This window comes from Chelonia mydas, chromosome 6, assembly GCF_015237465.2.
Source record: "Chelonia mydas isolate rCheMyd1 chromosome 6, rCheMyd1.pri.v2, whole genome shotgun sequence".
Classification (NCBI taxonomy): Eukaryota; Metazoa; Chordata; order Testudines; family Cheloniidae; genus Chelonia; species Chelonia mydas.
In genome coordinates this window covers 70,058,787-70,086,509 of record NC_051246.2, presented here as the reverse complement: position 1 = coordinate 70,086,509, position 27,723 = coordinate 70,058,787, and the positions used below count along the sequence as shown (strand labels likewise).

The 27,723-nt window shown below is 41.8% G+C and overlaps 1 protein-coding gene and 1 long non-coding RNA gene across 11 annotated transcripts in view; one reads left to right on the top strand and one right to left on the bottom strand.

Annotated features, from left to right (window-relative positions):
- Positions 1-27,723, bottom strand: part of TTBK2 (tau tubulin kinase 2) — a 220,226-nt gene that overhangs the window by 34,182 nt on the left and 158,321 nt on the right. For all 10 annotated transcript variants that reach the window (XM_037900386.2, XM_043547834.1, XM_043547833.1 and 7 more), the window contains 4 exons: positions 17,442-17,599; positions 16,816-17,032; positions 14,277-14,488; positions 11,914-12,511 (listed from right to left, as the gene is read on the bottom strand). In XM_037900386.2, the coding sequence (XP_037756314.1) occupies positions 11,914-12,511; positions 14,277-14,488; positions 16,816-17,032; positions 17,442-17,599 (1,185 nt within the window). The remainder of the gene's footprint in view (positions 1-11,913; positions 12,512-14,276; positions 14,489-16,815; positions 17,033-17,441; positions 17,600-27,723) is intronic.
- Positions 9,799-27,111, top strand: LOC122466103. Its single transcript, XR_006291366.1, has 3 exons — positions 9,799-9,808; positions 24,890-24,896; positions 26,939-27,111. It is a non-coding gene; the product is annotated as an uncharacterized LOC122466103 (long non-coding RNA).

Here is a 27,723-nt window from a genome sequence, read left to right as displayed (position 1 = left end):
CAATCAGGCAGTATAGCCAATCAGGTGTCCTACTGCAGGCCAGCTGTATGCCTCAAATTTTGCCATAAGTGCAATACTAACTCAATAGGAGGGGCCCCACAACCAACTCCACCCTGTGCCTATTTATTCTTGGAAGCTAATCCCAGCAGAAAAAAATTACAATGTTTAGAACAAGGAGCTACTGGCTATCGAGGTGGATTTTGAGGAGTGGGGCTACCTCCTAGAAGGATCCTAGTTCCTGGTTCAAGTCCTAATGGATGACAAGAACCTGGAGTACATACAGACTGCAAGATGCCTTAACCAATGACAGATCTGATGCTCTTTCTTCCTCGCTGACTTCGACTTTGTTGTAATTTATCAACAGGGGACAAGAAACAGCAAGGCAGATACCCTATCTCACAAAGATGAATATTCTGTTACTATGCTCAAGATGTTCAACTATGTCAATGGGACAACTGACAGCTGTCTGATGTCCTCCATCCACTTCTACTCACCAATGACTCATTTGCAACCCAAATCTGCCAGATCCTGAACTATGAGGGTACCCAAAATGATTGAGTTCCAACTACAGAATGGCCTCTTCTGTCGTAATGGTTGTGTTTATGTTCCAGAGGGACCATCTAGGCTTCAGGTATTGAAATTATGCCACAATTTTCCACTTGAGGGCCACTGTGGCCAATTCAAGATCTGGAATCCGGTTTCAAGGAGCTTCTCATTAACTCAGAGCTCAAAAACCTTTAAGGTGGTTTGAAAACTCTGCTGCTTCTACTGTTATTTGTTAGCTCAGGACCAACATGAAGGGATGGAGGAATATCCTCCACCAAAGTGAAGTATGAAATGGGAGACTACCAAGAGTGGTATAAATACTGGTGTGTGAAAACGTGTAATAGGATTTCTGTAGTGACTTTATAGCTATGTCACTTTTGGCAACTCATTGTGTCAACCTTTTCATTGCAGAATTATATTTAGATTGTCCACTACTATGAGCTACTAAACCACACTCTACTGCTTTGATTTGTGAAGAACTGCCAGTGGGACCAATGAGGTGGCAACCTAGGCTTGGATATCCTGGCACACAAACTGAGGAGCTTGAGAGAAGAAAAAAAATTAGGCACACTTTTTCCTACACCTTCCATATATTTGGATGGTCTGCTGTCTGAGGTAGGCCAGCGGTACATGTAGACCACTTTGCTGCGTGCCTAAGGAATGCCAGTGGCAGACGGGGCTAAATCACAATGACATACTCTGAGCCAGAAGAAATGCAGGCCTACTGACATTAGCAAGTTGGTGATATAGGCCACTTTGAGTTGTTGAAGGAAGTCAGTGAAAAGTGTAGTATAATGGCAGGCTGAGCTAGGGGACACACTCACATACAGAGGGAGCTGATCTGCTGGCATAGGCTAGACACCTCTGCTGCACTGCTGAGAGAAGTCAGTGGAAGGTGTAGTAAAATGCAGGGCAAGGCTCCACTGCATTACTTATACTCTGAGGGAGTTGGAAACCATGTATATTCAAATATACAGGATCCTCAGGCTGCCTTAAAATGAAAGATAACAAGTTGCAACTACTGATATGTGACTCGTCTGACATTCCCAATGGTTTGTGATAGAAAATTATCATACTAAAGCTTTCTGCTGTGAATAGCAGCAAGCCTGAAGCTGTTCTCTCTGAGGGAGGCAGAGTAAACCTGGGTCAGAAAGTGGTGTTGCAGCAATCCAACAGCATTACTTGGAATTCAAAGGAGGAGGGAAGGAAACAAAACTCAGATTGCCTCCATGCTAGAAAGAGCAGGTCTAGATCATGATATCCAGATCAGTGGAAGCCTATGTATAAGAAACAATTTCATGGGTTATCAGCCAGATTAGCTAAAAATTGGCCAATAGTCCTGACAACTGATACTGAACATATTTAATTTCAAAATCTGTGAGACTGACCAAATACTGAAACATACAAAATGTCATTTTAGAGATTCACTTTTTTAACTACATGATGAAGTGTATATAAGTCCTATAAGCAGAAAAGTGAATCTGTAAAAATTATAGTTTCAGTGCACTCTCTCAATGATTTCCAAGTCAAATTTGCTCAATTTACAGGTCAGGTCAGTAAGCACATCTTTTGATTGTCAGCATCACAAGAACACCCTGAGATCTAAAAATAAAGTGTTCTTTTCCCTCTGAGTTGTCTCCAGGATCAATAATACCGTATTTGAAGTCAATGGGATTGTAAGGTTGTAACAGAGAAAAAACTTGGCTCTGGAATCAGAATGCAATTGACTGTTTTGTTGATGATTGAGGCAGAATAGAACCTAGTTCATTTTCTCTTAGCTGCATGGCTTCTGAAGTAGTAATAGGAATAAATAATTTTTTTTCAGTAAATCCAACAGATGTGACTTGAACGCACAGGAAGACCAGTTGAGTAAGAAAGTGGCATTTTTACATAGTTACTTTCCTGATTATACAATTACACTATAACCACTATTGTAACAAACTCATAGTGAGTTATTACATTTATAAAACATGTCAACAATAAACAGAAAAAACGCCATGCAGTTTAAAAAAAATATTCTGGACTGATTTGTAACCAAACGCTCCATGGGTAAGCATGTTCTTCACTGATTAATAAAAAGATGCTCTGATAAGAAAAGGCAAAATTGTATAGCCTGTTTAAATTTTATACTAATACAGTAACAATACCTGAACAGGTAAACAGACTGTGAGGGGATACAAGCATTGTTTTGGCTGAACGGGAGTTTTTGTTGTAACTTATTAACAGGTGCTTTTTCTTTCTCTGTAGATCTAAAAAATAGATACAATATTTATAAAATAATAAATCTGACCAACACCTGATTATAATTGACCAAAACCCATTACAACTTCCCATATGGGACTTTGTCCTCATTATATTTAAAAATACTTGATTACAAAAAAAAAAAAAATAAAAAAGAAAAGCACTTCAAGAAATAAGCTTATATAGTATGACTCCTCTGGTGTGGGTGGCTGAATACACTTGGACCTTGGTCTCATGCCCTTACTGCCCAAAGGTATGCAATTATCCTGGCAGTTTTCATTGTCCCCACATCTTGTGATGTTACTACTAATCAGCTCTGGGTTTCTTTTCCATGTGTGTGCATTTCCCACTTCTCTTTCTTATATAAAGGTTTCTCCTTCCACTTATCTACTCTGCCAATTTTCTATATACACATACTCTCTCTCTCTCTCATCTTCCCTCCCACAATCATAGCTGTTTCATCACCCTCAATCAATCAGTTCTTCACAAGAGACAGGGACCAAATTCAGAAGCCTGAGGATGTTCAATGAGAAGGGGATTTTCAATGACTAGAAAAAAAAAAGCAATGCTATGGAAATAATGAGCCAGAAATCTGGAGCACAAGTGCAGAAAACACATACCTGCTGTCAATTCTGACACTTCCTACAGTTTTCCACAGGATTATGACTGTTATTATTTGAAAAGCAACACAAAAAGGCTACATAATTTTTTCCAAATAATTTCTGATCTTTCAACTTTGCTACATGGTCTCTACCACGAAACAGATGTGGGGACAGACAGAATGATTTCTTTATTCCCCAAAGCATCTCGTGTTGAAATGTTCTCAGAGCAGTGTTCAGAATCATCTGGAGGAAGGAGGAAACTGAGTTGTTTCAGAACCTATATTACATAACCAAGACCCAACGTTTTCCCCCCTACAGCACTATTTCATATTTCTAGATCCATTTTACCCCGTTTTTACTGACGCTTTATTTGGTTCAGTAGTATTATACTGAAATTGTATTCTTGGAGGCAAATTTTGTTCATAGCCAGAGGTGCAATATAAAACTGAAATCAACATCCACAAGAGCAAAATTTGCCCCTTTTCCTGTTTGTATTTTTTCACATGGGCACACTATCTAAATTAAATTAAAAAACAACTAAATATCAGTATGTTTAATTTAAGGCTGCTATGATTACACAAACAATTCTGATACCAACCTTATCACTCATTTTATCCACACACAAAACTTCTAAATCACCAGCATTCATATGACCTTTGCCCTACCCCTGGATTTGCTTTACTAGTTTACGGCCTGATTTAACGTCCATTGAAGTTAATGCTAGTCTTTTCTTTGACTTTATTGGGAATTTGACAGGTCCCTTATGTACATTTTAAACATCATTCATTTGGATAACTGAACACTGGTGTGTACTATTTGTTTTGGAGTATCAAGTTGTGACATAAATAGCTCCCGTTTTAATGTACTAGACATAGTTTTTTTCATCTGGCATAACAGTGATGTTTACTGTATGTTCAGACAGTAGATGTTGTCTCTAATGATATTAGTCTAATTACGGGTACATTGAATTATTTTGCTTAGTAAAGAAAGAATGCTATCTGGATGTGCTTACATACTACAGCGACAGAGAAACCTAAAATGATATATCTGGTATTCATATGTTCTTGAGTTGCTAAAGTATTTTTGATTTTGTGAGTTGCTTATGGTTGTATGAATAAGATATGGTATTAAAGTTTTTAGGTACAATTCTGAGGGAAGTTATGAGATAAACAGATAAAGGTTAATTTCTACTTTTTAGTCATTCTGAATATTTTGTTACAGAGGCAGAATCCAAGTTTTTTGACTTGCAGTGATTAATAATTTGTCTCTTTAATAGTCTGTGGGAACATAGTAGCTATTAAGATTTTTATCACTTTTTAAACTTTAGCTTGCTATTTCCATATTTTTTAATGTTTTGAGCTTTCTTAAGGAAGTGTTTAATTGTATGCCTCGTCTTGAATTGCACACTGCAACCTTAACTATAATAAAGTTTTTGTTATTTAATTTCTTATTTTTGTAAAGTATTTTACAATGTTTTTGAATGTTATCAAAAGCTGGGATAAAGACTAAGTGATGGACCCTATATGACCTACAGACACCATTGATACTATGTATCCTAAGCACCTTCTATACACTATTCAACTATATTAATCTTCAGGCTCTGCAGAATCCAAACTATAGTCACCTATATATCGTTTTCATCTAGACTTTTAAAGGCCAAAAGATGTGTAATCTAAATCTGGAGATGACAATCTCATTTGTCAACAAATATACAATAGTATCACTGATGTAGAAACACAAATAACTTAAAGAAATAAAATTTTTAATGATGAAATCTGTGACAAGAAATCACAGCATACATTACAGTGCATTATAAAGTACATTAGAATGAGTTTCCAAACGTTTTCAACCAACCAGCATTCATATATCATGGGGTTCTTTTTTTCCATTGTGAAAGTCATTTTTTTCTACTCTTTGCCATAAACCCAATTCTGATGCTACACTTCTGAAAACACACAATTCAGATCACTATCACCTTGACTTAAAAAGTTAGAAGGAGGGTTACAGTAAGTTTTATACATGGAACACTGGTTGCAACCTTAACTATGAAAGTGCTGCTCACTACTTCTTAATTATGCAGAGATGTCCTTATTTTCCCTGTCTTTACTGTTTCCTCGCCCTCTATAGTTATCTTCCTGTGTTGTGGCTGTGTAATACCGCAACATTCCTTTGTTTCCCTAACTATGGAGCAGACCAATCCTCAACTACAATCACAACACAGGATGTATGAAAGAGAAACTTTCCCAAGGAAGAGATTCAAATGAAACCACTATGAATGAAAGTCATTCCTCCACTCTTCTGTTTTAGGATAGCATTTTACAATACATATGGGATACATTTTCTGTTTATTCCCAGATATCACTGTATGTGGATGAGATGCACTCATTCAGTGAACCTTGTTAAGGAGGAATGTAACAGTGGAGACTGAAGATACTGACTAAAGCCATTTTATTTTGGGAATGGGCTCTTTAAAGACACAGTGCCTACCTTTAGAGTCCCAGAGTTACAGTTACTATATAAATGTGCCCTGAGACAACACATTTATCATATTCCACCTAGAAATAGAAACGGCATACAACAGGGCCTGTGGACACTAATATTGACAACTACAGAACATGCCTAAGGTTTGCTGAATAGCACAGCACAAGAAGGATTCAATAAACCTGCTTGTACTTCAAAAAAAACCAATCTCGTATGAAAGTAAGTTTGTTGATTTATATCAAAATATTACAGTCTATTGGCCTAAAAATGACAGTTTAGAGATGACCTGAAAGTGCTCTTTTTAAAATTAAAGTAAGGCCAGTTATCAGGACAGATTTCACTGCCTATTCTAACCAATGATTAAGCCAATAAAAACTGCAATCTTTATGGATAAATGCAGTAAGATGCATTTTCCTAAGGGGTCAAACCATGGTTTCATGAGTTATGTAGGCATAAGAGCCAAATCCAAAGAATGTGAAGAGTCACAAATAGGTGAGAAGACATGCAACCATCCTTATTAAAACCTTTTTACACTAGAGTGTGCAAGACTTAGGATTCCTGTACTAGAGAAACATATCCAGATATGGCTGCCAGATGGAGTTTAACAGCACTCAAAGATAGATTAGACTATTTGAGTGATGAGAAATAGTTTAAAAGTAAGGGAACTGTAGAAGTTTACTGTAATATAATAATAAACCAGAACCCTTATTAGAGACCAACAAGAAAAACCTCTTATTTTAAGGCAGAGTTCTTTTTCATCGAAGGTTTATTCTCCAGATGAATTTGCTGAATTTCTTGTAGGCAGCATAAGTCAGAATCCAAAAAGAGGTCACAATCCAAGTCAGCAGAAAGTTTCCCCTTCTCCTCTCCCTCCTTTTGTTCTGGTTGTTGTGTGCCTTGATAATACCTTCTGTCCCAGAAGTAGCTGCATTTCAGTGGTGCAGTTATTTATGTATTGTATGAAAGGTGCTATATAAAAGTAAAATTCTCTGTCTCTCACATTAAATTCAGTTACTTTCTTCCAGTTAATTGTTTTCTTATTCTCCTTACATTTACATGTCTGTCATCATCGCTCTATTCTGTCTCTCATTACCATTTTTATTTCATTCTATATCTCTGCCACTATGTGCCAATTTTTCTGTCTCCTGTTCTTCATCCAAACTTCTCCCTTGTTAGTTTATTCCTCGCTGTCTTTTCCACCAGATGTGTGATTAGTTTTAATACTTCAGCTGAAGGTGGCTAGAAATTCATCTGATTCTGCTTTCCCTATTATTTCTGACAGTAAGTAAGTTATAAAGCCCTCCAGCTACAGTGCCAGGATTAGCATTTCAGACCTCTAGGAGACATCTGATGAGACGAGTAATGTATAATGATAAGTGCACATTTTTGGTGGGCTGTCAAAATATCAGATTTGACTATTTTGCAGAAAGTTGGGCCCAAAGTAAGGAGGGATGGCATAGTTGTGTGGGATGAGGAAGTGAAATTACAGCATCATGAATTTTATACCTTTAACGATGAATTCTCTTCCTTTTTTTGCTTTAAATTGGATTCTTAATATTACTTAAGATGAGATTAATTCAACCACAAAAAAAGTTTATTCATTAAACATTTATCCAAAATGCTTATCAATGGTCCCATTCACATCAGTGGCAAAGAACTGGGGCCCTAGTCACACATTTGATCCATCCTAGTCAAATTCTAATCTCTCTCAGCACTGCACAGAAGTTACTGTCTCCAGTTCTCCTCAGTTTACCTTCTTCCTTTAGATAATATCTAGGCTAGGGTGTCTCATACTTTTTCCTAACTTGGATCAAATCTTAACAAAAAGATATTTTAGTGGACATGTCATCTACCATTTGTACTATATGTATGTATGTCAACTGAAGCAAATGCTTACATGGAACAGTTATATTAGGGAAGAGTGTATGCATTTCTCATTGTTTTGAATGTGATAAATGTTTTGCCCTTTTGGAAAAATGTTAATCAAACCATTTACTTTTCATCTCATCATCTCCTTCTCCCTATCCATTCCTCCCTCTTCCCCATAATATTTCTCAACCCCTTTATTTCCCTCTCTCCTTGGTCCCCCGGGCATACTATCCAATAGAGCGGTTTTCTGCTCCTGGACAGTTTATCAATGACTTCAGGCCCTGAAGACTGGTTCTATTTCTGTCTCCCTAGATATGTGTGTGACCCCCATGATTATCAATCAGTGTTTCCTCCCCCTCTCTTAAGTAGCTATGAACCCTACTGGAGGTAAACTCTTTTTGCTTGTTTCCAACTGCTTTAAGAGGAATCCAGGTCTCCTTTGAAATAAAAAGCCTACCAGCTGTAAAAGCAGCTAGAAATAAGGAGGAGAAGCCAGCACCACGTTACCTACCAGGTATTTGTGGAGCAGGCTCACTTTGACCCTGATTCAAAGGCCACTGAAATAAAAGGAAGACAATCACTTTCTTCAGTAGTCTTTGGATCAGACCCTTTGAAAGGCACTGTTTGATAATCCTTTTCAAATTTACATTAAGTTTCCCAAATCACCTCCACTCATACAGTAACTCCTCACTTAATGTGGTAGGTATGTTCCTGAAAAATGCAACTTTAAGCGAAATGATGTTAAGCGAATCCAGTTTCCCCACAAGAACTAATGTAAATGGCGGGGTTTGGTTCCAGGGAATTTTTTTTTTTTTGCCAGACAAAAGACTATATATATATATATACACACACGCACACACACACACACACACATATACACACACATACAATATAAGCTTTAAACAAACAATTTAATACTGTACACAGCGATGATGATTGTGAAGTTTGGTTGAGGTGGTGGAATCAAAGGGTGGGATGCCTTACTGCTAAATGATGAACTAGCAATTGGCTGAGCCCTCAAGGGTTAACTCATTGTTGTTAATGTAGCCTCACACTCTACAAGGTAGCACAAATGGAGGGAGGGGAAACAGCATGGCAGACAGAGACACACACCCTGTGTGTGAGAGAGAGAGATGCGCATTTCCCCTTTAAGTAGCTGACACCACTCTTAAGTACACTGCCTTGTTAAGTTAATCAGCAAGCTGAGACCGCAGCAGCTGCTGCCAGGAAGCTCCCTCAGTCCTGAGCCCTGTCATGTGTCCTCCCTGCTCTCTGGAGATGGGGTAAGCGGGGTGCAGGAGGAAGGGGGAGGGGGACACCCTGACATTAAGCACCCAACCTCAGCAAGCAGGAGGCTCTGGAGAGCAGCTCCAATGCAGAGGGCAGGAGCAGCACATGGCAGTGGGGAGAGGGACAGCTGAACTGCTGGCAACTGATAGCTTGCTGGGTGGCTGCTGCACATGGAACTTAGGGGAATGGGAAGCTGATAGGGAGCTGACGGTCCACCCTAGTTCCAAGCCCCCACCAGCTAGCTGCAACGGGATGCTCTTCCTGCAAGCAGTGGACAAAACAGGCGGCTGCCAAACATTATAATGGAGCATTGCACAACTTTAAACAAGCATGTTCCCTAACTGATCAGCAAGGTAACAACGAAACAACGTTAACCGGGACGACTTTAAGTGAGGAGTTACTGTACTTCCAGTTTAATTTCCATTTTCAATTTCATACTGTTTATTCGTTGTCAAGGCAGACAAGTTTCCTCCACTCACCTTCTCTGAAATGCCTCCCATTCCTGATGCAGTTTAAATTTACCTGTACTTCTCTCTTTTTCCAGTTCAGGCCATAATCCACCCCATTTACCATTTCAAGAAAAGTTACTTCGTCTACATGGTCCAATTCAAAAACCTAGATTATAGCTATCTCCATTTCCCAATGCACCTTCACTTTCCTCTCCAGAAATTCACATTGTTCACTACTATTTCAGTGAAGGACAACTCCACTAGAATCAAGTCAGTTTCAATCCCACCTATACTCAGAGTTTAAGTAAGCAAACCATTACCCGTAAAATAGTACATTTGTGTGAAGAAGGTCCATGCAAAGTTGCAAACTGAGAACTGAAAATTAGCAATTTGCACCAACAATGTTACTATACATTGTCTACTATGGCTATAGTTAAAAAGCAACAGTTGAGCTGTAAATCAACGCTACATCTTTATGGGGTTCTCAACCAACTGTAAAACTGCAATATTTTGTGTTGGCCACATTACTAACTATGTTTCAAAATTCTTGTTCTCTTTAGCTTAGCAGCAGCTGCATATTTTAAGGTCTTTTCTGTACATTTAATCTTTCTGTAACTTATACAATTTGCAAAGAATGGGTGCCTAAAAATAAATAACCATGTATAAAATATTTCTACTGTCTTTAATATTCCACAAGAACATGGGGATATTTGCATATGTGTAGAAGAGATTAAGTAGAACTGTTTAATTGTGTCTCTGAATTTTCCTAAAGTAATAAAATTTCAGATTCCTGAATTAGTAATTTATCAGGAGCATCAAGGGACATATATTTTTGCAGCCTCTCTTTTAGCAAAAAGAACTTTAACTTTTTAAAACTGTGGTGTAAAGTAAGAGAGAAGTGAAGCCAGGTTTATTAGGATTTATGAAACCAGAGTCCTTTTCTATCTGGGTTTTAACTTTGGAATTTATTTTGGAAAACAGAATACTGCCGCCCTCACTGACAAGAAGTCTCTTCTAAGCAATATGCTGCACTTAACCATAATATAGAAAAAATAAGGAGTAGAAAGATTAAGACAAATACTTTCAAATATAGGTACTTAAGGTTAGGTACGTAAATAAATGTGGCCTGATATTCAGAGATACTGTATACCTACAGATGCCACTGGTTTAATTTAGGTGCCTAAATATGGATTTCAATGCCTAACTTTAGGCACCCAAGTTTGAGAATACTGACATATGTGTCCCAGATTGACACAGTAAGTGTAAGAGGCAAGAACTGAAATCACAAGTCCTGAGTCCCTATACCCTGGTTTAACCACTAAACCACACTGCCTCTCTAAGAAAGGAAGGGGAGAAATAAAGTCGGAGGGAGCATTATTTGGTGATGGAAACATCTGAGGGGGAAGGAAAACTATTGGGAACTGTGCAGATGAGGGATGTATGAGACAGAAAAGAGAAACATGCCAACAGGAGAAGGAGCAGAGGAATCTGTTGGGCAATCTGTCCAGCAGAAGAGAGGCGGATGACAAACAATTACAGAACTATTTCAGAAGTGGGAAGTAGCAGTGGAGTTAGAGAAGCCGGCAAGGAACTATAACTGGTGCAAAATATATCAGGGGTTGCAGAAACATAAACTTTACAAAAAGAAAAGGAGTACTTGTGGCACCTTAGAGACTAACCAGTTTATTTGAGCATGAGCTTTCGTGAGCTACAGCTCACTTCATCGGATGCATATGCATCCGATGAAGTGAGCTGTAGCTCACGAAAGCTCATGCTCAAATAAACTGGTTAGTCTCTAAGGTGCCACAAGTACTCCTTTTCTTTTTACGAATACAGACTAACACGGCTGTTACTCTGAAACCTGTCAATAAACTTTACAGTGTCAGTGCACTAGAAGTCCCTATGATCAATAAACAGATTATAGCCAGTCAAACAGGGAAGCCAAGTTGTTTCAGGGGCAGAAAGCAGCAGAGGAAATTCAGAAGAAAGAAACTAATTACAGGACGCAGGGAGCAAGAAACTTTGTTTCTTTGGTACGATACTAGCTTCTGCCTTTTAGACTTTCTCTACAGGACATAACACACTATTGCATAGTATTTTACACATTTGTTATACTTTCTGTTTATTTACTCATAACAATATACATATGTGTATATGTCGTTGGTTAAAAGGTTCTTTTTTATGTATATTTTTTAATTAAGCCCAGTTCTGAGGGTTGTTCACTGCTGAACCAAAAGCAAACCTCTTGCTGAATGTAGACACAAATTTAGCAGATCCTGGGAAATCCCTGGTGCAGAGTCAAGTCCCATATCCCATATCCTAAACATTCCAGAATACTGTTTACACTTTAGCCACTGCCTTTTCATTTACTGCTTTATTCTCATATAGCACTGAAAAGAGAGTAAAGATATGATTATAACTATGAGTTTTCTTACCAGAGTAAGGGCTCCTTCTGCTTGGGCCTCCATTGGACTTGAAGGTGTGGCTGCAAGAAGCTGGCCAGCAACTCCAGCCATAAATTCTAATTTATCTGTAAATTGTTCAGAAGCAGCAGTAGCACGATCAACAGGTAGATCTAACCCCACACCTAAGGCTTCATTCTTGGCATGGACGTTGTTTTCTGCCCAAATACTCAGTCTCAGCTGTTTCTCTTGGGGGGATTCCTCTAGGACTTGTAGAACCTCAGGCTCCTCATCTGAGGGACTTCCAGTTGTTTTATGTACTAAAGCTCCATTGGTCCTGAAATCCTGCAAGTCCCGTTCCTTATCTACTATCACCCATTCCTTGGAATCAACCTCCTGCCGGCAGGAGCTTAAGTTGACAGCCACAAAGCCATTACTGACAATGCCATCAACTTGTTCTGGAGAACTGGCTGAAGCAGGCTTAGAAGCATCAGGGAGATATTCTTCATCATAATGCCAGACACGGTCAGTGCGGGCAGCCACAGCAGGAACAGATATTTTCTGAGGAAGAGGAGGAGCAGCAACAGCAGTTTCTTTCCCAGCATCTGAGTCTTTCTGCATCTTCTGCAAGCTTAGGAGAGAAAGAAGTTACATATGAATTAATTAAGAATGAACTACACAATCTGAATTGTGCCATAGAAGCCAAGCTAAATTCACTTGAGAGTCTACTGCAGTGTCTTACAGATCCAAGGATGAGCATAAGAAACATAATTTTCAAGCAGCAATTATGGAGATGCCTGCAACCAAATGTTTTGCATGTGAACACGTAACTCCTGCCAAATAAGGGCTCAACAGCAATATACTGAAAATAAGGGGAAGGAGGCAGAAAGTTGATAAAAGTCAGAGGAACACTGGAACTAAAGAAAGGAAACCAGCTCCTCACTTCAGCATGAATTAATGCCAAAACATTTCAGCCTGGATTCAGTACTTCCCTTTTGGTACGAATGAAAAAAGGAGATTAGGAGACCGAGGGTGACATGAGAATAACCATGTACCACATCAACTTGTTTTGTTTCATAACTTTGTTATTACTATATAATAAACCAGCCTAAATATACCCTTTCTATCCACCTGCAAGGATTTTCTAACTGCTGCAATTTTGCTTTGTGAGAAACATGAACATTCATCCTGTCTCTCTGCAGCATGGGATGTTCTCTGGTTTTGTCAGAGGTTTACTGAAGAAAAATAATGAATTTTTATTATTCAGGAATGTAAATCTCTGCCTTTGTTGTCCACTGCGAGTGAGGGGGTGTTAAGGAAATGATGAAACTTTAGTTCTATTACTGGTGTGAGATAGTTGCCTTTCTTTGTCCTTAATTAAGTATGACATACAACTCTATGTCTCAGTTTTTGTTTTTACATGACTCACTCTTTGACCCTCTCTCGTTTATCCAAAATACTACTAAATTCTTTTTCCTCTCTGTCTACTCTGATCATGTCTTCCTCTACTCATGTAAGCTCTGCATCAAATTCAAATTCCTTGTTCTCATGTTCAAGGCTCTGCGCAGCTCTACCACTGCCTAGATCTCAACACTCTTCTATTGCTTCCTGATTTAGCTTTATGCTCTGCCAACACCTCTTCCCTCTAGCCTCCCTGTGAGTTATCCTTCCATAATACTCCCTTCAGTTGGACTAAATTCCCTGATCCTGTACTCACACAACCTCCTTCTCCAACTTCAAATTCTCTCTCAAAACCCACCTCTCTTAACAAGCTTTCCTGACAACTTTAGAAATATACAACAACAGTGAAACTAATGACACATGCACTACAGAAACAAGTAAACTCATTATTTTATTTCACATAAATCCTGCTCCTCATACACATTACACCTTACCAGAGGTAATCTATGCCTATATCTAATTTAGTGCTTGATTCTGTAATGCTTATCCAAGTTAAGTTGCACTAACTCCCATGAAGTCACTGACTCCCATGTCCTACTGAAGTCAACAGGACTGTTCATGAAGTGCTAATTGACAGAAGTGTGATAGAAATGGGCCCTTAAACTAAGAATTCCTTGAGGTAAGGACTTTGCCTTTATTTGTCTATAATACACCATGAACTTTGGCTTAGTGTAAACAGTAATAAAAATTCAATAAAAATTTAACTTAAAAAATGTAAAATGGGATAGAAGCCAGGGATGTTCCTCAGAGCAAATACTATAAATCCAGTAGACATTACTAGCTATACTTGGCATAAGCATAGGTCAGCAACTCCATTTCTGGTTTTCACTGACCACTCTCCATGGATACAGTACTAGAGAAAAGAAAATACAGTCTAAGCCAACAAGCCCCTAAAAGATCCAAGCATAAATGTGAGATAGAAATTTTCTCTTTACCAGGTCTCAAGAAATTTATCAGTGTCTGGCTTTGATTCCAAGGTCAACCGTTTCTCCAGTTCAAAGCTGTGGATTGAACGTAACTTTCTCATCAGTGGGACATCCCTGTCTGGCTGGGTGGTCTCTGAGCGGACTCGAACTGGAGAACCCAGACTTGGTGCATTAAGCAGTCCATTCACTGGTCCATGGCTGTTTTCCTCCTCTGTAGAAGCCTGTGCAAATAAAGCACAATAGAAATAAAAATGTAATTTATAGGAGTGCTGAAACAGAGGAAGATACAACAGTGTATGCAGTGCATATAACCCAATGCTTCTATCCTGTAACAAAACAAATTCATACTGAGGATGCTCCTTCAGCAGAAGTTCATGCCATATTTCATGTAGTTTATTTGTGCTCATCAGCTACCAGTTTCCTAAGGCATAAATTTAAATTAGGGATTAATTGCCTGCAACACTGTGGTTTTCATTAAGCCTCAGGATGGAAGGAGTAAATGGAAGAAAACAATACATTTCCCAGACTTTAGATGTATACTGATCCCGACTCCCATTTCTGGAATTCTCATCAATAGCAGGTTGAATCCAGAAGCCTAGGAGCTTCTTCATACCGCTTTACAGTCATAGACTTTTTTTTTTATTGATGAAAGGTTAATCATCATGTTAAATCATCCTTATGCATATCTGAGGCATGCAATACCATTGTTCGCAAAGTCTACAAGGTAGCTTTTTGATGTGGAGCAATGTTTATTAGAAATTAAAATCAGATCTCCAACTGCATCTCACTTTGTAGATCAACTGGGTATGATTCAGTGTTGAAGGAGTACTCTGATCCCAGTGTAAGCAGATGTAACACCCACTGATATCAATGAAACTTGTATCTGCTTATACCTGAGCTGAATTTGGCCCCAAAAGAGAAAAAGTCCATCTGTCTTCTGCCATTTTAAAAAACTAATACACATTAGCCAGGTACAAGCATAAGTATCACAGCAGTCTGGCTTCCCCCCAACCCATTTTACATATACCTTGAAAAATACACAGCTCTGTCACTAGATAGTATTTCGGCTTAAAGAACACTTCAGTAACATCTTACAGCTACTGATGACATTTTCACATCAGAGGAGCACTGGCTACAATTGTCTGAATATGAATTGTAGTGATTATGAGACAGAGAGAGAATAATAGAAGTAATGATAGTGAGAAACCAGGATCACTGTCAAGAGCCAGCTATAATCTAGACAAGCACTGAGCAAGTTTCCCTTCCATGAATTAGTCTATGTACCTCAATGTTGACCCTTAGTACTTCTACTTTTCCAGTAATGGGATTCTACTCAACACAAACTGAGGGATATGTTACATTATGAAGACAAGCATGCAATATTGACGAAATGGAGAATACCAATCATATTTATTTTGTTGACTGGAGAGTTAGTTCTGATCTATTTTCATATCTTCACTCTTAATTACTACCATGGAAAATGACTAGGAAACAAAACCATCTTTGAACCCAATATGAATCATGGCCTTTAGAAGTGAAAAGAGCACTGACCCATTGAACCATGAAACTCTCTGCTTTGGAAAACCATTCTCTCTGGTCAAACTGCAGAATATTTCAAGTGCCAAGTGAGCATTTGCTCTCCTATTACTCATCATGCCACATTATCATGTTCCTGATGATGCCAGGAAATTGCTGAAAGAGATTGTCAAGGTTCCTTCCCCACTCTGAACTCTAGGGTACAGATGTGGGGACCTCCATGAAAGACCCCCTAAGCTTATTCTTACCAGCTTAGGTTAAAAACTTCCCCAACGTACAAACTTTGCCTTGTTCTTGAACCGTATGCTGCCACCACCAAGCGTTTTAAACAAGAACAGGGAAAGAGCCCACTTGGAGACGTCTTCCCCCAAAATATCCCCCCAAGCCCTACACCCCCTTCCTGGGGAAGGCTTGATAAGAATCCTCACCAATTTGTACAGGTGAACACAGACCCAAACCCTTGGATCTTAAGAACAATGAAAAATCAATCAGGTTCTTAAAAGAAGAATTTTAATTAAAGAAAAGATAAAAGAATCACCTCTGTAAAATCAGGATGGTAAATACCTTACAGGGTAATCAGATTCAAAAGATAGAGAATCCCTCTAGGCAAAACCTTAAGTTACAAAAAGACACAAAAACAGGAATATACATTCCATCCAGCACAGCTTATTTTACCAGCCATTAAACAAAAGGAAATCTGACACATGTTCTAGCTTACTAACTTAACAAGAGTTGTAAGGCTGCATTCCTGATCTGTTCCTGGCAAAAGCATCACACACACAGACAGAACCCTTTGTTCCCCCCTACACCTCCAGATATGAAAGTATCTTGTCCCCTCATTGGTCATTTTGGGTCAGGTGCCAGCGAGGTTACCTTAGCTTCTTAACCCTTGACAGGTGAAAGGGTTTTGCCTCTGGCCAGGAGGGATTTTATAGCACTGTATACAGAAAGGTGGTTACCCTTCCCTTTATATTTATGACAGAGGTTTTTCCCACTGCAGCTCTATAAATACCTTACAGATCCCCAGCTTTATTTTGTTTCTGTTGGCATCCATCTCCTCCCAGACATCTTTTTCCTGAGGACGTTGATGCCCAGGGGACCCAGGCAGTTTCTCTGGTGAGACTCCAACAGGAATACCATTCTCCCCATCACTGAGCTGCTCATCTGGAAACACCTCATCCGTGTTCTCTCGCAGCAAATCTCCTGGGATAGGTGTGGCATTGGCTATTCTACAAAGGAAGAAGTGAAAAATAAAGCAGTTATTTGCAAGTGGTCCTCGGAAGTGATGATTTAAAGCCCAGAGAAGGCAACGGAAGTCTTTCATTGAGTTCAATGTGCTAGGGATCAGGCCTTAGGTTCTTAACATAGGCTTTAGCAAAAGGTTGACTGCAGAATGGGAATCTAATAAAGTGATTTCCTAACCCAGACATGTATCAACATTCGTAACTGCTGTATATTTAGGACAGCAGCACTTTTTTTTTTTTCCTGAGGAGAGGCTCAATAGTGACCAAAGGGAGACCTAGTATCCTGCAATACCCTATTAGTTAACAACCCTGGAGAAACAGATGTAACAGATGACTTTCCCCTGGTGCTAAGTGGTTGGATTTTTAGGTTAACATAGGAAATGCTTGAACATACCCAATTGCAGCTGGGGTCAGGCGAGTATGTAACTGAGGAGTTGTTGATGTTGTCGTCGTCGTCAGAGAGCCATCAGTTCCACTCTTCTCCCAATCAAAAGGGTCACTTTCAATGACTCCAGAAGTTTTCATACTGTTGTCAAACACAGACATGAGAAGCTAAAAATAAAGAAAAGAGTTAATTAATTCTTCTTTCTTTGAATAAGAGAAAGATAAAGTACTCCAGACTCAGTTTCCCCTCAAGACTTTTCTAACGTCTGGTTCTCCTTTAAGACTTTATCTGACAATTAATTGTTAAAAAGGTAAGGTTTATCAACAGTGCCATATCACCACTGCCCCTATCTGTGGCTCAGAATGGTGCACTATTTATTTTGAAAATTATGAAATAGCTTTTTATAATGCTTGGGTAGAGCACTTTAAGCATTGCTACCACTTAACTGCTTCCTGTGTTGGTATGTTTTAACCACTGTGGTAAACCCAGGACAAACAGCTACAAAAGGGGGGTAGTAATTAGTCCCAGGGGATTAAAAGGCCCCTCCCTATCCACTGAGGGGAGAGAACCATGGGGCAATAAGGTTCAGCTGGAAAAGGGGTTGCTAAGGAACCAATTAGGTTCAGCTGACTCCAACTACTTCGGACCTTTTTAAACACTCCCCTGGGTGGTAGGAGCGGGAGAGTGAGGGAGTGAGAGGAGCAGGGAAGCTGCCAGTAGGCTGTTTGCAGCAAGACACCAGACCTTCCCAGCAGGGAGGCTGCACTCGCTCCCCAGAAGGGAAGGAAAACAAGCACAAGGGACTGACTGAGGAGAGGAGTAGCAGGACCCTGTGCCACCTATAAGGATTCACCTTGCCCCAAACCTGAGTCTCCAAGGCTAAAAAGGAATGAGCCTACTGAGGTGAACAAGGTATTTTGCCACACTTGGTGTCAGAAGTAGGATGTGGTGAGTAAGGCTCTGTGGCAAGCCATCTCAGGGCAGGGTAAATCACACACACACACACACACACACACACACACACACACACACACACAAAAAATGGAGGATGTAGTGAAGGTGTTGGTACAGGCCACTGCGGCCCAACAAGAGGCTACCAGGGTGCAGATGTCTGCCCAGCAAGAGTCAGTACACGTCCAACAGGAGACGCACCAATTACTGATGAACCAGGCGGCCCAAGATCGAGCCACCCTGAATGAAGTAGTGAACCAGTTAAAAGCCCTGACCACACTGACGCACGGGCCCCAGGGGATCTGACCACTGCGGGCAAGCAACTATTTACAGAAGATGACTACGGATAATGATATAGAAGCATATATCCTCGCCTTCGAGAGGATGGCACTGCGGGAGGCCTGGCCCCAAGACCAGTGGGCAGGTATCCTGGCTCCATTTCTGTGTGGGGAGCTCCAGAAGGCCTATTTCGACCTGACCACAGAGACAGGTATGGATTACCCACAACTGAAGGGGGAAATCCTGGCAAGGTCAGGTGTGACGTCAGCCATACGGGCCCAGCGCTTCCATGAGTAGAAATACCGGGACAGCAAACCGCCGAGGTCCCAGCTATTTGATTTAATCCACCTCACCCGGAAGTGGCTCCGCCCCGAGACCCATGGGCCGGAGAAGATAGTGGAAATCCTCGGGTTGGACAGGTACATGAGGGGGTTGCCGCCGGATATACGGGGGTGGGTCCGCCAAAATGATCCCTCCTCCTACGATGAACTAGTTGTCGTAGAGAGACACCTAGCAGCCCAAGAACTTTTGCAGACCACTGGGGAAGGAAGGCGCCAGAATCAGAGACAAGTCTCTGCGCTGAGGCCCCAGTTTGCCCTAGCACCAGGCCGGACTATGGAGGGGAGAAAGGAGGCTGAAGAACAGCCAGAGGTCCCAGAGAGACTTGAGGACTGGGGGAGAAAGGCTCAGAGGAGAAAGCCCAGTAGCCCGAAAAATCGGGGACTGCCCCGAGCAGGGTACCAATGTTATGCATGTGGTGAATTGGGGCATATCGCTGCCCAATGCCCAAATCTAGAAGAGCCCATGCAATGTGAACTGGGAGATATAGGGGGACCATGTGATCTAATAAGTCTAGTAGGGGTTGCAATGGTCCCTCATAGATACACTAGACCCGTTAAGATGAATCGTATAGAGACGACAGCGTTTGTAGACTCGGGAAGTGCAATCACGCTGGTCTCGGGAAAGCTGGTCGGGCAGGACCAACTCTCCCGGGCCAAATGCTCAGGAATATCCTGTGTGCGTGGGGATGTCAGTTACTACCCGACCATCCCCGTAAAAATAGAAGTTCTCGGAAACCCCACTAAGGTGACAGTGGGAGTAGTTCCGAAACTCCCCTACCCAGTCCTTATCGGACGAGACTTCCTGGGATTTGATAGCCTACTCCCTGGGGAGAAGGTGGAAGAAAATAATGAACCCGGGACCCAGGGGGTGGCCCAGATAGATAACCCACCCCCCCCCGCCTTCCATGAATTTGGCCAGGATTTGTTCTCCCCGCCAGGAAAGCCCCGGAAGACTCGGAGGGAATGGAGGGCGGATAAAAGGAGGGGAATGAGGATCTTCACCCAGCACCAGAAATCTACGCTTGTAGGGGAAAGAGGTGGCTCAATGGACAGCGGGGCGGGGCAGGAGATCAACGACCCAAGAGCCGGACCTTGTTCCCCGGGGTTTTCCCCAAGGGGGAGACAGAGGTAGATCCCCCTGAGTTTGGACAAATGGGGACCTCACTCGGGAATTTTGGTCAGGATCAGGCCAATGATCCAATATACAGCAATATTCGTAAAGTAGTAATCGAGGTAAATGGGGTCCCCGTGGAGGGGAGAGTCAAGGGCCCAGGGCCATATTATGTGATTAAGGGTCATCTGCTATACAGAGTAGTCCAGGTCCAAGAGCAAGTCGTAGAACAACTCTTGGTCCCACAGAAGCATCAGAGGGGCGTGATGGATCTGGCCCACAGCCATCTGTTTGGGGGCCATCTAGCGGTAGATAAGACCCTTGATTGGATTCTGCAGAGGTGTTTTTGGCCCGGCATTTATGCAGCTGTCCGGCGATATTGTACCTCCTGTCCAGAATGTCAGTTACATGGGCCCCGACCACACCTAAGGGCCCCTTTGGTACCTCTACCAATTATTGAAATCCCATTCGAGCGAATAACTACGGATCTAGTAGAGCCACTGGAGAAGTCAGCCCGGGGTCATCAGTACATTCTGGTAGTACTAGATTATGCCACCCAATATCCCAAGGCTGTACCCCTACGGAACACCATGTCCAAGACCATAGCCAAAGAATTAGTCCGGATTTTTTCCAGAGTAGGGATACCTAAAGAGATCCTGATGGACCAAGGGACCCCCTTTGTGTCTAAGTTAATGAAGGACCTATGTACAATGCTCCATATATGGACCCTCAGGACGTCAGTCTATCATCCCCAGACTGATGGTCTTGTCGAACGCTTCAATAGAACATTGAAGAACATGCTACGGAAAGCGGTTAGTCACGACGGGAAAGATTGGGACACCCTGCTCCCTTACTTGCTGTTTGCTGTATGTGAGGTTCCCCAAGCTTCCATTGGATTCTCCCCATTCGAGCTGTTATATGGTTGCCACCCCAGGGGCATATTGGACATGGCCAAAGAGGGCGGGAAGAACAGCCAAACACCGGGAGAAACATCGTTGAACATGTATTGCAAATGAAAGACAGGATAGCCCAAGTCACCCCCCTTGTGCGCGAACACCTGGAGAAGGCCCAAGGGGCCAACAGGCATACTACAATCGCTAAGCAACGACCTGAAAGTTCCAGGTGGGAGACCGGGTAATGGTGCTCATACCCACGGCAGAGAGCAAGCTCCTGGCCAGATGGCAGGGGCCATATGAGATAATAGAAGCCATAGGAGAAGTCGACTATAAGGTCCAATAGCCAGGTTGCCAGAAGCTGGAGCAGATCTGCCATATAAACCTGCTGAAACCATGGCAGGATAGAGAAGCACATGTAGTTGTGCTAGGGGCACCATCCCCTAAAAGCAACCAGCCCGACCAAGTGGGAATATCCCCGGAGTTGACTCCGGAGCAATGATCTGAAGTGATCAGCCTGATTAAACGCAACCAGGATGTGTTCTCAGAAAAGCCAGGCAGGACTACAGAGGTTCACCATCACATCCTCACAGAGCCTGGAGTGAAGGTGAACGTCAAGCCCTACCGGATCCCGGAGGCCAAAAGAGAGGAGATCATGACAGAGGTGAGGAAAATGCTGGCCTTAGGAGTCACTGAAGAATCTCATAGCCAATGGTCAAGTCCAGTGGTTTTAGTGCCTAAGCCGGATGGCAGTGTGAGGTTCTGCAATGACTTCCGAAAGCTGAATGAGGTGTCCCAGTTTGATGCGTACCCTATACCCCAGATAGATGAGCTAATTGACAGATTGGGAAAAGCACAGTTTATGTCTACCCTTGAACTACCAAGGGCTATTGGCAGATCCCCCTGGCCAAGGCCGATAAAGAGAAGATGGCCTTTGCAACTCCAGAGGGACTATATCAGTACACCGTCCTCCCCTTTGGGTTGCATGGGGTGCCCGCTACTGTCCAAAGGCTCATGGACAAACTGTTGCGACCACATGGAAAGTACATGGCAGCCTATCTCAACGACGTTATCATATATAGCCCCAACTGGGAGACACACTTGGAGAAGGTGGAGGCAGTGCTGGATACCCCGAGGAAGGCGGGGCTGACGGCAAACCCCTCAAAGTGTTCGCTCAAGCTAGCTGAAGCCAACTACCTGGGGTATATAGTGGTGAGGGGCGTGGTGAGGCCCCAACTCAACAAGTTAGAAGCTATACAGAAGTGGCCCCGACCACTCCGAAAAAAACAGGTCAGGGCATTCCTGGGACTAGTGGGGTACTACAGACGGTTAATTCCCCACTTTGCCACCAGGTCATGCCCATTAACAGGCCTAATGAAAGCTTGGGGCCCAGACATAGTAAGATGGACGACAGCGGCTGAAGACACTTTTTCAGATCTACGGACGGCCCTCTGCACTGACCCCATACTCATGACCCCAGACTGGGGGAAGGAGTTTATTCTACAAACCGAAGCCTCTGATGTAGGGTTGGGGGCAGTACTTTCACAAATGGTCGGGGACGACGAACACCCCGTCCTCTTCCTCAGTAGGAAGCTCCTGCCTAGGGAACGGAAATACGCTGTTGTCAAAAAAGAATGCCTGGCGGTAAAATGGGCCGTAGAAAGCCCTCACTATTATCTACTGGGACGGAGGTTTACCCTTGTCACGGACCATGCCCCTCTGCAGTGGATGCACCAAAATAAAGACAAAAATGCCAGAGTGATGAGATGGTTCCTGTTGCTTCAACCCTTCCACTTCAGAGTACAACATAGGTCTGGAACCCAACATGGCAATGCGGATGGCCTGTCGAGAGTGCACTGTTTGCCAACCCAAGTAGCCCAACCCTGTAGTGTTGAGTGGGGGAGGGGGGAATATGTGGTAAACCCAGGACAAACAGCTACAAAAGGGGGGTAGTAATTAGTCCCAGGAGATTAAAAGGCCCCTCCCTATCCACTGAGGGGAGAGAACCATGGGGCAATAAGGTTCAGCTGGAAAAGGGGTTGCTAAGGAACCAATTAGGTTCAGCTGACTCCAACTACTTCGGACCTTTTTAAACACTCCCCTGCGTGGAAGGAGCGGGAGAGTGAGGGAGTGAGGGGAGCAGGGAAGCTGCCAGTAGGCTGTTTGCAGCAAGACACCAGACCTTCCCAGCAGGGAGGCTGCACTCGCTCCCCAGAAGGGAAGGAAAACAAGCACAAGGGACTGACTGAGGAGAGGAGTAGCAGGACCCTCTGCCACCTATAAGGATTTGCCTTGCCCCAAACCTGAGTCTCCAAGGCTAAAAGGGACTGAGCCTGCTGAGGCGAACAAGGTATTTTGCCACACCATTTATTTAAAAAAATAATAATCCTAAAAGAATTGAAGTACAAAAAATTTCTAACATTCTAACATTACTTATTAAGCAAAGAGAAACTAGGACTACATTATTTATACAGTGGAGTCGCATCATACGCACATTTAACTTACGCGAATTCAACTACACGCGCTCGGCAAAAAAAAAGAAAAATAACAATAACTCACAGTGGTGGAGTACTGTACAGGAGTCAATGGGAGAGTGCTCGGGGGTTGATTTATCGCATCTAGACTATATGCGATAAATCGACCCCCACTGGTTCGATCGCTGACCGCCGATCCAGTGAGCATCTCACCGCGCTGAGTGTGATTCTAGTGTTTAAAGATACGTATTTTTCATACAACATGGCCCCTAAACACAAGCCAACTACTTCATCTGGTGTTCAACCGAATAAACAGTGATCTGTTCCAACGCTGAAGGAAAAACTGGCTGTGTTGGACTTATTAAGAGACGGTATGTCGGCCTCCAACGTGGCGCGTAAATACGGCCAAAACAAATCTAGCATCTGTGCCATCAAGATTCGAGAGAGAGAAATTCATCAAGCCGTGGCATCAAGTGCTCCAATAACTGCTAAAGTGACGAGCCAGGTGCGTGATAAGACTTTAGTGAAGACTGAAAAGGCATTAAACTTATGGCTGGAAGACATGAACCATAAACATGTGCCTATCGATGGCAACACATTGCGAGAAAAGGCTCTTAACCTCTACGCGCTGTTCAAACCTCCCGCCAAAGAGGGACAGCCTTCTGATGAGAAGAAATTCAAAGCCAGCCAAGGTTTTAGGAACTGCTTCAACCTCAAAAATATGCAGACTACTGGGGAAGCTGCATCTGCCAATGAAGAGGCAGCAAAAGACTACCCCGAACCATTAAAGAAAATCATAGAAGAAAAGGGCTATCTTCCAGAACAAGTTTTTAATGCTGACGAGACTGGGCTCTTCTAGAAAAAAAATGCCCAACCACACTTACACTTCGAAATCAGAAAGACAAGCCCCTGGCTTCAAAGCAGCTAAAGACCGTGTGACCGTGTTGTTTTGTGGCAATGCGGCTGGGCATTTAATAAAGCCGGGCTTGCTCTACAGGGCTGCAAATCCCCGTGCCCTAAAAGGCAAGAACAAAAATCTCCTGCCTGGCAATCAAATAAAAAGGCTTGGGTGACGGCACCATTATTTCTGGATTGGTTCCACAAGTGTTTCATTCCGGAGGTCAAGCGGTACCTCGAAGAGAAAGGACTTGACTTTAAAGTGTTGCTGATCATAGACAATGCTCCTGGCCATCCTTAGGCACTCCTGTTTGCGCATAATGACTTTGAAGTTGTCCTTCTCCCTTTTTTACTCGTTCATTCTTCCATCTCTCTCTTTTTGACTATACGCGATTTTCGCCTTACGCGCTGACTTTAGAACCTAACCCCCGCGTAAGATGCGACTCCACTGTATTACTCTCATCAAGTATTACACTTTTCATTCTCCTTCAGTTCAAGACAAGACATGCAGTCTTGTGGTTTGTGAAAAAAAGCTATGCTTCTTACAGAAAAAGGAAGAAAAGGAGCACATTGGGAGACCTGTATGGGTAGTGCATAGGAAGCCATCAGTATCTGTGAAGAAGTGTGGTCATCAGGAGTCTCTATAGAGGAGTGTGGGAGTTTCAGTCACCATGGGCTTCTGTGGGAATGGGGAGACACATGAGCACACTAGGAATGTCTAAGGGGCTGCAGAAAAATAAAAAAATAATTTCACCGCACATCTGCATTGCCTAACGATTAAAACTGACAGATCTACTATTTCTGTTTACACAACATATTCCATGGTGCATGAACAACACTGTAATACTCACATGGCATAAGCGTCAACGTAAAAAATCTCACTTCTTTGAGACAGCAAATCAGAAATGATGTCTGGGTTTTTTATAACTGAGACATCTTTGGCAGGTTGAAGTAGAATATATTTTTACAGTGTGTGAGCAAATTACACTGTAAATGGATAAGTTTTTTTAAAAGTCCTCATACTAGTACTGCTAACTGTGTTGAAGTCATAGACAATGCAGAATTAAGTAGTAAGAAACAAATGAAGAAAAGAAAGTTTGACAAAAGTTATACTGATTTTAGTTTTATGGAATTTAGTGATGGACGACTGCACTGCATTGTACGCTTATGAATCCTATCAAATGAAGCAATGAAATCTGCAAAATTGAAATGACACCTCACAACAAGGTACCTGGAGTATGAAGATAAACCCAGAGAACTTTCTTCAATGAAAGAAAGAGAATACAATAGACAGAAAACTCAAATGGCAAACATAACATCGGTTCCAGAAAACGCTTTGAAAGCATCTTTCTTAACAGCGCTTCGGACTGCAAAGAGTAAAAAATCCCTGGAGAACAACTGAGAGAACAACTGAGTCTTCCAGCTGCTGTAGAAATGTGCAAAGTGATGGTAAGTGAAGATGCAAGGAAGAAACTTAAGGCCACACCACTTTCTAATGACACAGAAGGAGAATTGAAGAGTTTTCAAATGATATAAAATCCCAACTAATTGAAAAGCTATGTACATGTGAACAGTTTGTAATTCAGCTTGATGAGACTACTGATGCTAGTAATACAGCACAATTATTAGTTTTTGTTCGTTTTATCTGGCTGGGGGAAATTTTGGAGGATTTTCTTTTTGTCAGCAGTTAGCATAAGGACAACAGGTCAGGAAATAGTCAAATTATTGGATGATTTTGTGAAAGTTGAATTGCTGAATTGGGAGAAGTGCATTGCCAGTGCTATTGGCATGGACAGTGCTACCACTGTGACAGACAATAGGAATGAGGGTGTAGCAAGAATACGAGTCATAAACCTACAGTTAATTGTAGTACACGATATGTTGCATCACCAGGACCTTGCATCAAAGAAAATGAAACCTGAATTAAATGATGTGCTAAATGCAGCTGTGACAGTTGTGAATTTTGTGAAGTCCTGGCCTTTGAATTCACACCTTTTTGTAAATCTGTGTCTCGAAATGGGTGCAGGACATAACAAATTATTGTTTCATATGGAATTGTGTTGGCTATCTCACAGCAGAGTGTTGGAAAGAGTTTTTGAGCTTTGCAAACAGCTGCTAGGTTTTCTTTCTAGCACAATCCCAAGATTGTCTCAAATTTTTCTGAACCAATATGGATCGCAAAGCTTGCATATCTTGCAGACATTTTTAACTTGTTGAATGCGCTGAACCTGTCCACACAAGGAGCGATAAAACCATACTTGAGGTGAGTGACAAGTGGAGCATTTCAGAAGAAAGTCAAGATTTGGAAAACCAGACAGAGCCGTGGAATCTCAGATACATTTCCGCTACTAACAGAATTTCTGGATACTAACAGCATAACAATTGACTGTGTGAGAGACAGGGCTGTTGCTCATCTTTCAATTCTGGCAGAGTACTTCAGTGTTTACTTTAAAAATGTAAACATGGAGGAATATGATTGGGTTCAGGATGCATTCTCAACTTTTAATATGTGATCTTGCCATTTGAGTGGAAAAACAGAACAGGAGCTGCTCAAAAGGAGCCCACACTGAAAATTAAGTTTCAGGAACTGACATCTTGCCAGTTTTGGCCAACTGTTGCTGTGCAGAACCCAGTTTTAGTTACAGAAGCAATGAAAGTGTTGCTACTGCTCCCAACAAAATATGTATGTAAAGCATTATTGTCTGCCATGACAGCTATGAAGACAAAGTTCAGGTCCCGACTGGAAGTGAAGAATGATTTATGAATTTGCTTGTCAACCATCACACCAAGGATAGATAGACTGCAGTAAGAAGCAGGCGCACTCATCTCACTGGTATCTGTAAGTACTCGTGTGTTCTTTTTCTTAAAGCATTACTAACAGTACATGTTTACATGACCACATATACTTTGTCAATCAGTTTCTCAGTTGGGGGTCCAGGATTAATATTGCATTTGAAAAGGGGTCAGTCAACAAAAAAAGTTTAAGAAGCTCTGTCCTATTGCATTGTCCACTGCTTCATTGCTCAGCTAGCAATGCCAGCCTCCACTGCTCATTTCTGCCACAAACAGCTTCTTGCTTTCTTTCATGCTACTCCCTACACATTAAATGTTCTCTGAACTAATCCATAAGGTCATTTCTCTTTCCTCCTTGAAAGCCCTTCTCAAGACTCACTTCTACTGCAGTGCCTATACAATATCAACTAAATAATGATGGGTGAAGACTGAGAGACACTAAGAGACAGCTGATATTTATTCTGATTGTTTTAAAAATCCATATACGTGTACATAAACAACTGCACAAATTGAATGTTTTTTATGCTGTCCCTCTCCCATTCCTGTCATAAG